Source organism: Hibiscus syriacus, unplaced genomic scaffold (genome assembly GCF_006381635.1).
Source record: "Hibiscus syriacus cultivar Baekdansim isolate YM2019G1 unplaced genomic scaffold, ASM638163v2 tig00007432_pilon, whole genome shotgun sequence".
NCBI classification, from domain to species: domain Eukaryota; kingdom Viridiplantae; phylum Streptophyta; class Magnoliopsida; order Malvales; family Malvaceae; genus Hibiscus; species Hibiscus syriacus.
The window spans coordinates 34,452-49,403 of NW_024062138.1; the positions used below are offsets into that span (position 1 = coordinate 34,452).

Consider the following 14,952-nt stretch of genomic DNA (forward strand, 5'->3'; position numbering starts at 1 on the left):
TTTTAAAAAATAATTTTACAAAGCATCAAATTATATATATATATATATATATATATTAAAAAAAAAATTAAGAATCGTTATTTTAAATATTTCCTATTTTTTGACTAATTTTTATATATTTAACAAAATAATTATTTTATCGCACTTTATCATAACATTTTATGACAGTTTTTTTAGCTGTTCGCATCATCCTAATAGATGGCTTAAATAGAAATAAAGGTTTACCATTTCAAAGAATAAATCAATAAAAAAAATTATTCAAACATCAAAATGAGGAAAACAAACAACTTTATAACTAAATTTAAATAAAAAACATATATATTAATTCCAATTGAATTGGGTAAAGCCAGTTTAGATTAATAAATCCAAATTGAATTGCGTAAAGCCCGTTTAGATTGAATTAGATTGGGTAAAGCAAGTTTAAATTTTGATTTTAATTTTATTGAATTGAATGATAAGAAAAACAATATTTTGAAGTAGAAATTTAGAATTAATTAAGTAGAACCTAAGACCGGTAGGGTAGGCCGGAAAGTACAGTGTTTGGGGAATTTGGAGAGTTAGCGGCAACCTTGTTTGACCAATGTAGCTTAGCCTGTATTTATTATTCTCTATTGCAAGTCACCTAAACTCCACCGGCCGATTTCCACGCGTCTCTCTCTTTTGACCTTTTAATTTACGCTTTCCTCCGTTGCTGAGCTTTGAAACACAACCCAGTTTTGTTGGCAATATCCAAAGGATAGCAAAGCACTCTTCCAGCTTCCTTGAAAGCAACCTCCTAATCTCACATGGCGGCACAGTCATCAATTAGCATCCCAACTCCCACACCTCTAAAATATACCAGCATTTTCCCCAGTTTTTCAACATTTTGTCTCAAAAACGAAAATGTTTTAATTATTATTAATATTACTGTTGCTAAATTACTAATCCCGTAACACATATATTCTTAAGCTGGTTGAGCTATCTATCCTTTTCTTGGACCTCTACCCACCATTAATTCAACACTCTGTTTCCGTCCAACTTTCCTTTTTTTGTAGTTATTGTTGTATTTAATTCCTACTGGTCTAGCTTCCCTCTCCCTCAGGCTTCAAAAGCAAGATTTTCCCTTTTTTTTAGGTGATTTTAGTTCATCTTCTTTAATTAAACACAAGCAAACAGTCATTTTTCCTTCAGAGCCACTCAAACTATGGATAGGGATAGTATAGAGATGGACAAAGAACGTCTGACGGCGGAAATGGCGTTCAAAGACTCGTCCTCCGCTGTCATCAGGATCCGTAAAAGGTTGCCTGATTTCTTGCAATCTGTGAAGCTTAAATACGTTAAATTGGGTTACGGTTATTCATGTAACCCGGTCACCGTTCTCATATTTGCTCTTATCCTACCTTTGTTCATTATCGCTTTAGTTCAGTTCACCGGTCTGAAACCGGACAGAGTTTCCCAGTTATGGACCAACCAAGCCCTTAGGCTTGAGAGCATTGATGCTGCTACGAGACTATCTGGTTTGTTAATCTTATTCTTCCTCTTCGGTCTCTACTATGCAAAGCGATCCAGGCCGGTTTATCTCCTCGACTTTGCTTGCTACAAGCCTGAAGATGATCGTAAAATGTCGGTCGACTCGTTCTTGAATATGACTGAAGAGAGCGGCGCTTTCATGGAGGACACGCTTCAGTTTCAGAGAAGGATATCGACTCGGTCCGGACTAGGCGACGAGACGTATTTCCCGAGAGGGATAACGTCTAAGCCACCGAATCTGTGCATGGAAGAGGCTCGAGCTGAAGCTGAAGCTGTCATGTTCGGATCAGTCGACCAACTTTTCTCGAAAACCGGAGTTAACCCGAGGGATATCGGCATTCTTATTGTGAATTGCAGCTTGTTTAATCCGACACCGTCGCTCTCGGCCATGATTGTCAACCATTACAAGCTACGTACAGATATCAACAGCTACAACCTCGGGGGAATGGGTTGCAGTGCCGGCCTTATATCGATCGATCTCGCAAAACACCTCCTTCAATCCAACCCAAACACGTATGCCTTAGTGGTGAGCACCGAAAACATTACTCTCAATTGGTATTTTGGGAATGAAAGATCCATGTTGCTATGCAATTGCATATTCCGCATGGGTGGAGTCGCGGTCCTGTTGTCGAACAAGCCACGAGATAAGGCTTGTTCCAAGTACCAGCTTGTTCATGTGGTTCGAACCCATAAAGGAGCCGACGACAGACATTACAACTGCGTGTACCAAAGAGAGGACGACAAAGGAAAGATCGGAGTTTCATTGGCTCGTGAGTTGATGGCCGTGGCCGGTGACGCTTTGAAAACCAATATCACCACGTTGGGTCCCCTCGTTTTACCATTCACGGAGCAGTTCATGTTCTTCATCACGCTCGTCCGGAGGAAGCTTTTGAAAGCCAAAGTGAGTCCTTATATACCCGATTTCAAGCTCGCTTTCGAGCATTTCTGTATCCACGCCGGCGGAAGGGCGGTGCTGGATGAATTACAGAAGAACTTGCAGTTATCGGATTGGCACATGGAACCCTCGAGAATGACTCTACATAGATTCGGAAACACTTCGAGTAGCTCATTATGGTATGAATTGGCTTACACGGAGGCCAAGGGACGGGTATCGGGCGGTGACCGGGTGTGGCAGATTGCATTCGGGTCGGGTTTCAAGTGTAACAGTGCTGTTTGGAGAGCTCTTAGGTCCACTCCCGTGAATGAGTCAAGAGGAAATCCTTGGAAGAATGAAATTGATAAATATCCGGTCAAAATATCTCTCGCTTGAGAATGCTGACCTGGCCCGGATCTGTAGGCTGTTTGCCATAGGCGGTGGGGTTCCTACACATCTATATTATTAATTGAATTTTTTTTAATTTTCTTCACTTTTAATAAAAACTATTTTCTGGTAAATTAGGCACATCAAACATGGATAATTTTATTCACATCATTCTTGGGATTAAATTTGGAGTGATATTTTATACAATATAATTCTATCAATTGCTAATAAACCAAATTTTTATTTTTTCTAAATTTTTTTTTTATTTTTCACTTCTTTTTACTTTTTAATCATCAAATTTTTAATATTTTATAAAGTTAAATCATCTCAAAAAATCTAACCCCAAAATCACTTGAACTTAAACCTAAAAATACCAAACTCAAACCTACCCAAATTGAGATCCACTTGCCACCTCTAATTAAACGTGTCTATTAGGCACATAAAATATTCTCCCATCAATAATATAATATCAAATAAAAATATGATAAATTGTATTAAATTTTAGAGTTTGAATTATTTATTTCATTGATTTTTATATTAAATTATAGTACCTGATTTTCATTTAATTGTAATGTAAGTATTTAGCTATCAAAATTTAAACGATGCGGCAGTACAGATAGATATTTTTATCACAATGATAAATAAATCAAAACAATATCATTTTGGAGAATTATATAAAACTTATTTTATGTTTTTCTTTTTATTTTCTCACATTTTTTAAGCTAATCACGAATTTGATCAAGCTTTCATTCGTCGATGTTAGTCTCATCTTTGGTGGTCGAAATTTTATAAAATATATCTTTCAATTTATTTTCTTTTTCTAAACCCAAATACAAGCTCAATTTTTCTTAAATCTAAATATTTGATATTTCATCATCGAATTGTCTTGATTTTCAACTATATTGTTTCTATTGTTCTATCGTGTCTCGTCACTATTTTGATTCTTAAGATGATATTCCGGTTACAAAAAATAATAATTTACCGGAGAAGATGAGACCTTTTATTTTATTTTATTTTGTTTTGGTTTAATTTTTTTAACATTTTTTATAGATTAGGAGTTAAGGTTATTATGCTTTTCTAATTGATATTTTAGTTATTTTTTATGTAAAAAACAAATTTTTTTATATTTTTAATATTTAAGATAATAATTTTTCAGTAATGAATTTGTTTGCTTGCTGGTGATACTATTAATGTGATCATTGATTTTTGGACGTTAAAAATTCTCAAATCTCAGGGATTGAATGGGATTTGGTAAAAAAAATTACACTTTACTTGTTATTGCTATTGCCTTGTATGCATTTAAGAAAGTTAATATTGCATCATTAATTAGCTGCTATGCGTATGGCATACAGGAGAAGGGTCGAAGTTTGGTGAATACAATGTTCCTGCAACAGCCGAGGGATTTACAGTAATCTTCGACACAGTTTGATTCTAATGCCATGTTGGTGATACTAATATTAAATAAGTACAAAACAAGCTATACAGTGCGAAAAGATGAACAAAACGGAAAGCTAATATTATAAGAGAGGATTACACTCTGGATGTTCCAAGCTTTCGTTTAAACATGCGTTTCAAAAGGAAAACTTGAAGGACGCTTGCCGCTATAAGTGCAGCTGATTCGAACATTGCCTTGTGAAGTGCTCGTCGCTCCAAGTTATCATTCACTGCACGCAGCCCCATGTCCAAAAATGAAGAATTCGGGAGATTAAAACATTAAAAAGCTAATACCTATTGCCTGTCGATCGGTCTGAGACTCGATCCAATGCTGTTCGAATTGGATGTTGTAAAGAGCTTCCTCCAACCTTGATATCTGATCCATCAAAGGATCGATATGCTCTGCAAACATCATTTACAAATATAATCCAAAGTGAAAACAAAAGGGAAAAACAAATAACTGTAACTCACATTCTTTTGCATGCTGATGACTGTACGTAAAATGCCCGACTTGTATATCAAAATCAATGGTTTCGTGGTAAGGAGAGTTGTTAGTAAAGCAGGACTTGTAAGCCCCTTGCTCGTGGACAACAAACTCGTGCTTGTCACTTATTTTGTTTTGAAAATCATGAATCTGGTCTCCTAATGGTCCCTTTATCTGTGCTCATCTCACCACCCTTTAATCAAATGTTGGGGTAATTGTGAAGATAATTATTTAGCTGACAATATTTTTTTTTAGTTTCCACTATAAGAATTTAAAAAGTATATTACGTGTACTTAATTGACATATTCTATAAGCGGAGTTTTCTGACTCTTCAAACAAAGGTTAAAAGTTATCATATGTCCTTGTACAATATTAACAAGTAAAAATATAATTAATCCCTATCTACAGAGTTCAACCGACCATAATTAATTATTTTCGAAAAAATGAACCTTAATTACTCATCATAACTTTATTTTGCGTAATTCATCGAGTGATTTCAACAATTAAAAAGAGTATTCTAAAAGCCATAATCCCCTTACATGATAAAACTTTTAGTTTAACCCTTTAAACTATAAAAAGATAATGCTAAAATTATATTTTATCTCGCCTTAAATGATAGAATTACGGGGTTACTTTTATAGTATCACACAATTAAATGAGACACTCAATTTAGTTATCACATCTTGCCTCGCTTATAGCTTCAATTTCAACCAAGAATTGATGGAAAGAACAATAAAAATCAACAATGGAAGTAATGGAACATACTATAAAACTAGTCAAAAGCAACAGCTATACTGATACAAACTGTTTTTTCTTTCTTTTTTCAAGTTGTATCATAGATGTGATCACCTCAACCACCTTCTGAGATCACTAGTTGAAGATGGGGACATCTCACCGCCAAGGCTCTCGATACAATAAGAAGAATAGTTAGACTATAACTGTAACTTCCTATAACTGTAACTTCCGTATCCCATCCCAATGTCGTACAGTCCTGGGACAGGAAACGATAGCCTTTTCTTCGCCGAAGCAATTCGGTCCCTCTCTGGTGTTGATGGCCTCTGCCTCTGCCTCGTAGCACTTTGGGACCTGATCCCGGCTTTTGCAGACTCTGTTGATGCCATGTAATTAGGCAACATGCCGGTGTTATTGCCAATGACACTGGTTCTCTAACCTCACCAATCTTAAGTGCTCAATCTAAGAGGAAATAACTTCTTGGGTACCATCCCTTTTTGGATAGGAAATTTTTGCAAGTTGAGGATTTAGAGACTCAATTCTAACGGTAATCTTCACAGTGGAATCATCAGGTTTTTGGACCGTTTATCAGCTTGCCGAAATAAAAGCTTGGAGATACTCCATCTCGGAGGCAAAAAACTAGATAGAAGACTTCCAGAATCATTAGGTGCATTCAAGAATTTGCAATAACTTGACCTCAACACTAACTTCTTTTGGGGTTCAATTCAGCTTCTATAGGGAATTTGTCATCGTTGTGGTTATTGGAACTCTCGGATAACAAACTCAATGGCACAATACCCCAAAGTTTGGGAAAACTAACTGAGCTATCAATACTGGACCTGGTAGAAAACCATATGGAAGGTGTTTTGACAGAAACCCATTTAGCCAATCTCACAAGAGTAGACTCTTTCATACTCACAACGTACCCTAACAGGTCTTTGATTTTTAATGTGAATCAGGATTGGGCTCCTCCTTTCAGGCTTAAAACTCTGGTACTGATTAATTGCTTGGTAGGTCTTTATTTTCCAGTTTGGCTGCAAGTTCAGACCCATCTTTCCTATGTTATACTTTCAAATGCTGGGATTTCGGACACCATAGAAGAAGAATGGTTTGCCAGGTTATTTTCTAATTCCTGGTACGTAGACCTGTCAAACAATTCCATCAACGCCAAACTACCGTTGGAAGTTCACTCCGAAAGGTTGGATGTTGTTGATTTGAGCAGGAATCGTTTCGAGGGTTACAACCCTCTTTGGTTGACTAATGCAACAGATGTGTATCTACAGAGAAATTCATTTTCAGGTTCTATTGCGGACAATATCGGGGAACTAATGCCATGGTTAAAACTTTGTTTCTTTCTCGGAACCAGATCTGCGGCAGGCTGTCATCATCGATATCCAAGATGAAGCGGCTGAAATTTCTCTCTGTCGGTTACAACAGACTCTTCGAACAACTCCCGGATTGTTGGAATAGATTGAGAAGCTTAAAACTTTTGGATGCCTCCAACAATAGCCTATCTGGTGAAATCCCAAGTTCCTTAACTTCGTCATGCAACCTTGTTGTGTTTATGTTGGGCGACAATAGTCTTCGTGGGAAGATTCCTTTTCCACTAGATAGTTGTCGGGAAGTACCATGGTTTTACGTTCTTAACTTCGATCAAACCTGCTTGAGGGGAACATTCTTGAACAACTTTGTTATCTTTCTAATATCCACCGTTTAGATCTTTCGAACAATAATCTTATTGGGTCCATTCCCAAGTGTTTCCACAATTTCACCGCCTTGAAATACGGGAATGCAACTTTGGACTACGAGTATTTGTTTGAAGTCCAAGATAACACCATTGGTGAGCAAACAATGCTGGTCGGGACAAAGGGAAGGGAGCTTGAGTATAGCAAAACTTTTCTGAAGATGAAGAACATTGACCTTTCTAGGAACAAACTTACAGGTGAATTCCCCATAGGTCTATGTAACTTGGCCTTTTTGGACACGTTGAATTTATCGAGAAATCATTTAAGTGGAAATATTTCCGACAACATCGGTGATTTACGATGGTTGAAGTCCCTTGATTTATCGTTCAACAAATTTTCAGGTCCCATTCCTCGAAGCCTCTCATCATTGACGCTATTGAATCACTTGAACTTGTCTTACAACAACTTATCGGGAAGAATCCCAACAGGGAATCAGCTCCAGACGCTCAACGATTCATCCAATTACGAAGGCAATCCATTTCTCTGTGGGTTCCCCTTTCAACAAGCTGTCCAGGAGAAACCATCTCTCCTACCACACCATATTCTCGAGATGGTGATGATTCGAAAGACAAGTTGTTTCTCTATCTTAGCATTGCTATGGGATTCATTGTGGGATTTTGGGGTGTTTGTGGTACCTTGGTTTTGAAGGAATCATGGTGGCATGCTTATTTTCGATATGTAGACGAGTTGAAGGAGAAGGTGTTACTTTGGATTGCATTATTTGGATTGCATTAGCAGTTGCTCGCTCGCAAAGGATGTTCGCCAAGGAAAATAATTAAGATATCTAGAATTGCATTATGTAGTACGTTGGTACTTTGTTGCCGAATATCAGAGCTTTTGTTTGGGTTTTTAGACTTTTAGTTTTACGTTGGTACTTGTTTTTATTTTAAAGTAATATTATTCCATTTTTTTGGATAATTAAAATTTTTATTACCCAAATGAGCATAATTCTGCTACAAAACAATCATCAAAGGAAAGTCAACAAAATCATGAATAACCTATTACAAAACAAATTATAGGTTATTCAAGACTCCAATTCTTACAAAGAGTGATATTAATACTATCTAGTCTATTAATGTTCCGACCTCTTAGTTGAATGCCGACCATCTCCTTGATAGCTTTAAGAATTTCAACTACAGTTCTAGAGTTTCCTTTGAACAATCTTCTGTTTCGTTCCTCCCATAGAGAATAGAGGAGTGCACACCATGCAAGTTTCAATATAGTGATAAGAAGGGATTTACCTTTCCAAGTAAGGGAAGTCGATGCTAAAAAGTTGTTCCAGGACAGTGTTGTTGACCTTAATCCGGAGAGGTGCAGAATGGCCTTCCAGAGGGAGTTCACCATTGAACATTGAAGGAACAGGTGGTCTCTTGTCTCCCGATCTTCATTACACAGAACACATAAGCCATCAGTTATAATGCCTATTTGTTGAAGCCTATTCCGAGTGGGAAGTCTGTCCAAGATAGCCATCCAAGCAATCATTTTGTGTTTTGGAATGTGTAGAGGAAACCAGATTATGTTATGCCAGTTGACTTTGTCTCCTTTAACTCTAATCTCGTCCCAGATGGCACGAGTCGTCGTAGCTCTTGTAGAAAAAACAGTTTGTGCTTCTCTTTTAAGGTTTAGAAGCTTTCTGAAGCTCCAACTAGCATTAGTACCACCTTCTTGTTGGAGAAAACGTGTTATTTCCCACACGAACGTAGTTTTAAAATTGACCTAAAATGTCAAGATTAAAACCACCAAAGGTTGCACAGCGGATAAACCTGTCAAACTATTGAATATTGAAACACAATGGAAAAGAACCGAATAAAAAACAATAAAGGAGAGAACACACCAAATTTACGAGGTTCGACGAGAATATTGTCTACTCCTCGGGCACCACACCGGATGATAACTTCACTATATCGCCAATATTACAACAAATGGAATTCTTTGGAATTCCCAAAGTGGGAGAATAAAGAATACAAGAGGAAGAGAGAACTTGTTTTTGGGATGATTTCTAATGGAAATACTTAGGCCTATTTATAGTTGAGTTTCAAGAACAATATGTTCAAAGTTTGGCCACCTACCAAAGAATTTTCCAATGTGTACAAGTTAGCCACCAAATATGAAATTCACATGTTCAAAGTTTGGCCACCAACCAAGATGAAATTTCCAATAAGTTGGCCACCAACCAAGATGAAATTTCCAACTTGTCAACTTAATTTCTAGACAAATCTAACACTTTTGAATGCCAGAAGTCTTTATTTTTTAACACATAGAATTTCACCCAAGCTACCCACAGTGATCCCTCTCCTGCTAGGATGTTTCTGATTAGCTGGATCATGCATGCTTTGTTCCATGCTTTTAGGTCCTTTAAGCCAAGTCCTCCTTCAGATTTCGGATGGCATATCAATTTCCAGCTTACTCTAGCTCCAGTAGCAGCCGTGTCAGAACCTTTCCAGAGAAAGCGAGAGCAAAGTTGCTGAATTCTGTTTATAATAGACTGTGGTAAAAGTAACTGCCTGCACCAGTAGTTAGCAACACTAAATATGACAGCTCTGATAAGTTCAAGTCTACCTGCATAAGACAAGTGTCTTCCAGTCCAGTGTTGGAGTTTGGATTTTATTTTTTCAATGAGAACTACACAGTCTTTTTCAGAGAGTTTTCTCGTAACTAGAGGTGATAGATTCGTAGACCTAAATTTGGGTAATGTCAGTGGTTATACCGAGTTGAACTATTCATAACCAACAGATTGAAGGATTGTTATTCTACTTTGAGCTGTCTGCTTCGTAGGGTACAAATTTGAGTGCTATAGTCTGCCGTCTTCCATGCCTAGTTGGTCTCATTCACTGTGTAGTAACATGCCTCAAACAAACTAAATATATAGACAAAGTTGTATACATCATTTAGTCTTTGATTCATAATTTCAAAGTAAAAATTAAATAAATAATACATTTAACGGTCTCTTAACTTAAATTTAAAGAGATTCCTTTATTAGATTCTCCGACCTCGTTTTTCTTGAAAAACGGATCTGTTATGTCCGGCCCTTTTTAGCCCACGTGCCCTATTTTGATTAAAGATGTAAACACTGTGGTCGCATGGTCCGCCCCCACGCCCCCACCTAACATGATTAACTCTCTAATTGTGTGTGATTAACAAGAATTATGACCCATCGACGGCAACCCTGCTCTCGCAGTCTCCTTTATACTAACAACCAATTTTTGACTAAGCCTCGTAATGTCCTAGTCGGCACTCGGCACCACCAATCTCTTGTCCCCGTTTGGTCTCCACTTTCACCACTTTGTAATTTCGTGCAATTTCAAGTTTTGCATGACAACTTCAATCCATTCCCATTAACAGAGATCAATTCACATGAGTTGATGAGTATTTCTTAATATTTTAATAAATATTATGTTGAATCTAATTAATAATTTTCAATAAATGATTTATATATGTTGATAGGAATAAATTGATTTTACTTTGTAGTTAGCGATTCATCCCTTTCAATTCGAACGATAAATCGTGATCAATGGGAGAATGACCGTTGACCAATATTTTTGTATAGGAGAAAATAATCATGGAGGATAAGACGACCTAGGGGTTGCAAAGATCCCACCTTTTTTCAGCATTTGGTTGGAACTATTTATAATGGTCTTTAGTATGTGTCAGTCCTAATGATATTATGGCTATTTGTAGATTAACGATTAGGCATGTTTGATTGTTTAGACCCTAGATTACATTTTGGTAAGTTATGTGAGTATTTTAAAGATTTTGTCTATACACTATAGTTGACTATGGGATCTATGTTTAGAAGATACAAGCTCATTTATGAAAGTTATCTTAAGAGATATAATAATACATATTAATGTTAATTGTATACAAAAATAATGGTATATATTAATCTTAAATCGAGAAAATAAATTCAAAAATGTAATACAAATAATGGGTTTTGGATGCCATATTGGTGTAAGCCTTTTAGTGGGGGGGGGGGGGGGAAGGTTGACGGGGGATATACACCCAAATTTTCATCACCCACGCAGGAAATTAAAACTTTTTTGAGAAATTCATTGACGATAAAAAAATCTTCATGTTCTTTTGATTTTGTACAATGGAAATTGCTGCCCAGGAAAAAGACATTACAATCAAAGTGAAAATAATGTATTAAAGAGTTTGTTTGATGCTGACATTAACTGGTGTTTATGTTGTTTGGAACTGTTGGTTAAATTCTCCTTGACGATGATTGTTCTTTCTTTTACCACTATACTTTAGTAAATTTCTTCATCGTTCAGCTGACAAATGCTTATGTACCGAAAGGAAGGTAAATATAATTATATATTGTTTAAATAGGACTGTAGATTAAGCATCAAATAGTTAAGACACCATGGCTTAGAGCAGGAAAGTGCAACATCTTTTTTACTGAAAAAAAGATGTTGGTTTGAACAAATATCTGAGATGTAAAGATTGGAGAAACCCTAGGCCTAATTTATGATAATAGAAGACTGTTTTTTTTCTGCTTGCGATAATATTTTAATTTGGTTGACATTATTCGATCGTTACTTAATTTTGAATATTCAAAAATATTTCAAAAGATGAATTTGATTCATGGGATGAATAAAAAGGGGACCTCCCTCGTTTTAGCTAACTAATCATGAAAGTGCCCTTTTCTACAATAACCAATGGTGGTCAAGGAACAAGACGACATCTCTTTTTTATTTTTTTTCAACTCTCAACCATATCATTAGGGCATTCTCTCTTCCTTCTCTCAACAAATCTAATTCATCCACCTGTACAGATAAAAAGTGGTTTAACCTACCAAGTAATCATACTTAAATACACTAGTCAAGGTTGACGACCCTATTGTCGTCCACCGGATTATATGAGAAGATGCATGGACCATTAAGCAATCCATCCAACACCTAAAACAATCCGACAAACCATGTGGCTCAGGTTGATGATCATTGTATATACAAAAGAGAAAAAAGGTGATTAGATTTATTGTTATTATTAATATTATTATTATTATTGCTGTTAGGTATTATCAAATCACCCAGAAACTGCTAGATTTTTTTTCCTGAGAGCGAATTTGATGATAATGGTAGACAAATTGATTAATTAAAGATAATGTGGTTGACAATGTCGAATTTTTATTTAATATTATATATATTCATCAACATAAGTGATGTAATAATAACCTTTCTGACTATGGTAACTAAGGTATGATTATATATATTGGGCTATTCTGTTATACACTAGCATTCACCACGTGGCAGCACGATGGGTCGGATGATGACAAAGATGATGACGATGCTCCGGTGAAACTCCATATGTCTATTTCGCTGTTGAAATGATGTTGAGTTCCATGGTAAGGCCTGTTGGTGGATATTGATGACGATGATGATGATAATCCAACGGTCGACAATTGGAGATCTTGACTATCAGTGGTACTGGTGTTGCAGTAGGTTGCCATTGTTTGGTCACTGAAGCGGGCCAATTGTCTCGATGTCTCTGTTTCCCCGCCATTGAGATGAGAAGCTACAATCCGGTCGACTGCTGCCCAGTTGGTGAGCCCTAAGTCATTGTGATGATTAACGGAGTTGTGATCACCGATGCCACAGCCACTCACCTGGTTGAGGATTGAGCCTTCGTTTTCCGTCATCATGGGTTGGTAACAGTTTTGGCTGCTGGTTGAGTTCGGGCTGTCTAGGCTCGGGAGCTTCGTGAACGGGTCAGGGTAGCCATTGTTGTCGATGGCAATCTCCATGGGCTGCCGGAGGAATCTCGTGGCGGTGACATTGTTTGCTTCACCGTCTTCCTTGCAAGTCCTTCCCATATATTCAATTATATGCTCCAATGATCCTTCATTGCTAGTACTCGTCATGAACATATGGTTCCTCGTTTTTTCACCCAAGGAGGAGCTGATAGGGTTTTCTAGGGTTTTGTGGTGATTTTTCTTCTTGAAGATACGACATACCACCCATCCCTCTTCTTGGCTCCCCTCTCCCATGGCATTGGAGACCTTGAACCAAAAAAGAAAATTGTCCAAAAATAGCATGATGCCTACATGGCTATATTTATATGTATACATGTGTATATAATGTGACGTAACATTTACCAAGAGAAGAGGATTTGAGGTTTAAAGGCTTACGTTGATTTCAACGGTGTTATCGTCTAGTCTGTATTCGTGCATGATCCAATAAGATTTTTGACCATGAGGTGCCCGACCTTTGTAAAACACCAAAGTCTTCCTCATCCCGATCCGCCGGCAGTTGCTATTTATGACCTTGTCGCGGCCGGTTGCTTTCCAAAATCCAGCAGCTGTGGCGCGGTTGGTGCGAGTCCCGGTGGGGTACTTCTTGTCTTTGTGGCTGAAAAAGTACCAATCGTTCTGAGGCGTGGTTCCAATCTTGCAACTCTCTATTATAGAAATTAAAGTCACAAACAAGCATATAGCAAAATGGAACATAAATTAGAGTAATATATATACCTTGAATATCCCAAGGCTCGAGCTTGTTAATATCAACATCACGAATGACATCACGAATGACATCTAAATTAGAGTAATATATATATAGCATATTCTGCACGTTCGACTCTAGATAGAGTGAGTGTTGTTTGATGAATTACTAGTCTATTTCTGCTTAGATATATTGTTTTGGTACTCACATAGTACTATGTTATTGTTAGGTTCTCATCTCGTAGGACCAAGTACTACCAATAGTGAAAAACATAATTCTTAGCTGATGTTATTTATCTGATATAAGTGTGTTCCTTGATTTGTATTATATGTTTACTTTTCCATAATGTGTTTTGTGTTCCTATTGTATATTACACTGGGTTATGTGATTCTTCATTAATGTTATATTATTTATAATTTGTACGTTAGTGTAAGTTTCTGCATTGAGACTATCTACGAAACAGTCGGGTTCTTCCTCGAGAGTAATGTCTCATCTTATTTCATGTTTTTTTGTTATGGGTTCATCTTTGGAGGGTAACGTCTTCATCATGTTTCCCGTTTTCTATTTGGGTTTCTCTTCGAAGGGTAACGTTTCCATCCTGATTATCTGCAACGAAAGGTAAGATCGTAAGAATTTCTATCATGATATTCTGATAATAAATAACTGATTTTACTATTGTTTAAATTGTATATTATATGTTATGTCACCACAAAGTTATATATGTTTTGTAATGAAAATTTGTTGTACTTAGAGGACACATTGAGCCTTATATCACACATTTTAATTTGATTTTTTAGATTTCTCTTATCTTTTGGGCTTCGACTGGTACTTGAAAGACCGAATGTTACCTTATCTTGTTAGATATTGTATGAACATTTTCAAACTTAAACTCTTTGTACAATTTTCTATCAAACTTGGCTTTTTTGTGTGTTTGGGATTTTGAGACATTGTGTTGTTTTATGGAGTTTTTGAATTCGTTTTTAACTTGCATTGTTTTATTTTATGAGAACTCGAATTATACTTTTGAGTTATATAGATTTTCAGTCACCAGTGTTATAATTTGAATTTGTTTGGGGTTATAATATTTATAAAAGAACTCGGAAAATTTTATGTCTTCTATTAATTTAAATTGTTGTGATTTATGAGATTTGATCGTAACATCTAAATTGAATTTAGGGGTTTTCAATATGTTAATAATAATATATTACTATTGACAGCTATATAGATATATGTTAATATTTATTATATGTGAAAATTTCAATACTTGATATTAATATTGAAAATATTTCAAGAAATTATTATTATTTTAATAGACTACTCATAAAGAAATTTAAAGTCAATGTTATGCAA

The 14,952-nt window shown here is 36.3% G+C and overlaps 3 protein-coding genes and 1 pseudogene across 3 annotated transcripts; 2 read left to right on the forward strand and 2 right to left on the reverse strand.

Moving 5' to 3' along the window:
- Nucleotides 1-25: 25 nt before the first annotated feature.
- LOC120201526 (NAC domain-containing protein 43-like) lies at nt 26-13,722 on the reverse strand. The gene is made up of 4 exons (XM_039202121.1): nt 13,632-13,722; nt 13,293-13,561; nt 12,304-13,163; nt 26-47 (listed from the first exon to the last, which is right to left on the reverse strand). The coding sequence occupies exons 1-3, from the start codon at nt 13,720-13,722 to the stop codon at nt 12,390-12,392; spliced, it is 1,134 nt and encodes a 377-aa protein (XP_039058052.1). The 3' UTR covers nt 26-47; nt 12,304-12,389.
- LOC120201530 (3-ketoacyl-CoA synthase 1-like) lies at nt 1,149-2,904 on the forward strand. The gene has a single exon (XM_039202125.1). The coding sequence runs from the start codon at nt 1,184-1,186 to the stop codon at nt 2,777-2,779; it is 1,596 nt and encodes a 531-aa protein (XP_039058056.1). The 5' UTR covers nt 1,149-1,183; the 3' UTR covers nt 2,780-2,904.
- Nucleotides 4,282-5,809, reverse strand: LOC120201524 (annotated as a pseudogene).
- On the forward strand, nt 6,275-7,900 carry LOC120201525 (receptor-like protein EIX2). Its single transcript, XM_039202120.1, has 4 exons — nt 6,275-6,719; nt 6,787-6,843; nt 7,138-7,405; nt 7,507-7,900. Exons 1-4 carry the CDS (start codon nt 6,275-6,277, stop codon nt 7,898-7,900), a joined length of 1,164 nt encoding a protein of 387 aa, XP_039058051.1.
- Nucleotides 13,723-14,952: the final 1,230 nt, after the last annotated feature.

Coding starts and splice junctions, on each gene's coding strand:
- LOC120201530 (XM_039202125.1), top strand. CDS start 1,184: ATGGATAGGGATAGTATAGAGATGGACAAAGAACGTCTGACGGCGGAA.
- LOC120201525 (XM_039202120.1), top strand. CDS start 6,275: ATGGAAGGTGTTTTGACAGAAACCCATTTAGCCAATCTCACAAGAGTA. Junction 6,844..7,137: donor AGCGGCTGAAATTTCTCTCT/GTCGGTTACAAC, acceptor TCCACCGTTTAG/ATCTTTCGAACAATAATCTT. Junction 7,406..7,506: donor AACTTGGCCTTTTTGGACAC/GTTGAATTTATC, acceptor ACAAATTTTCAG/GTCCCATTCCTCGAAGCCTC.
- LOC120201526 (XM_039202121.1), bottom strand. CDS start 13,722: ATGCTATATATATATTACTCTAATTTAGATGTCATTCGTGATGTCATT. Junction 13,562..13,631: donor CGAGCCTTGGGATATTCAAG/GTATATATATTA, acceptor TTTCTATAATAG/AGAGTTGCAAGATTGGAACC. Junction 13,164..13,292: donor ATAACACCGTTGAAATCAAC/GTAAGCCTTTAA, acceptor TTTTGGTTCAAG/GTCTCCAATGCCATGGGAGA.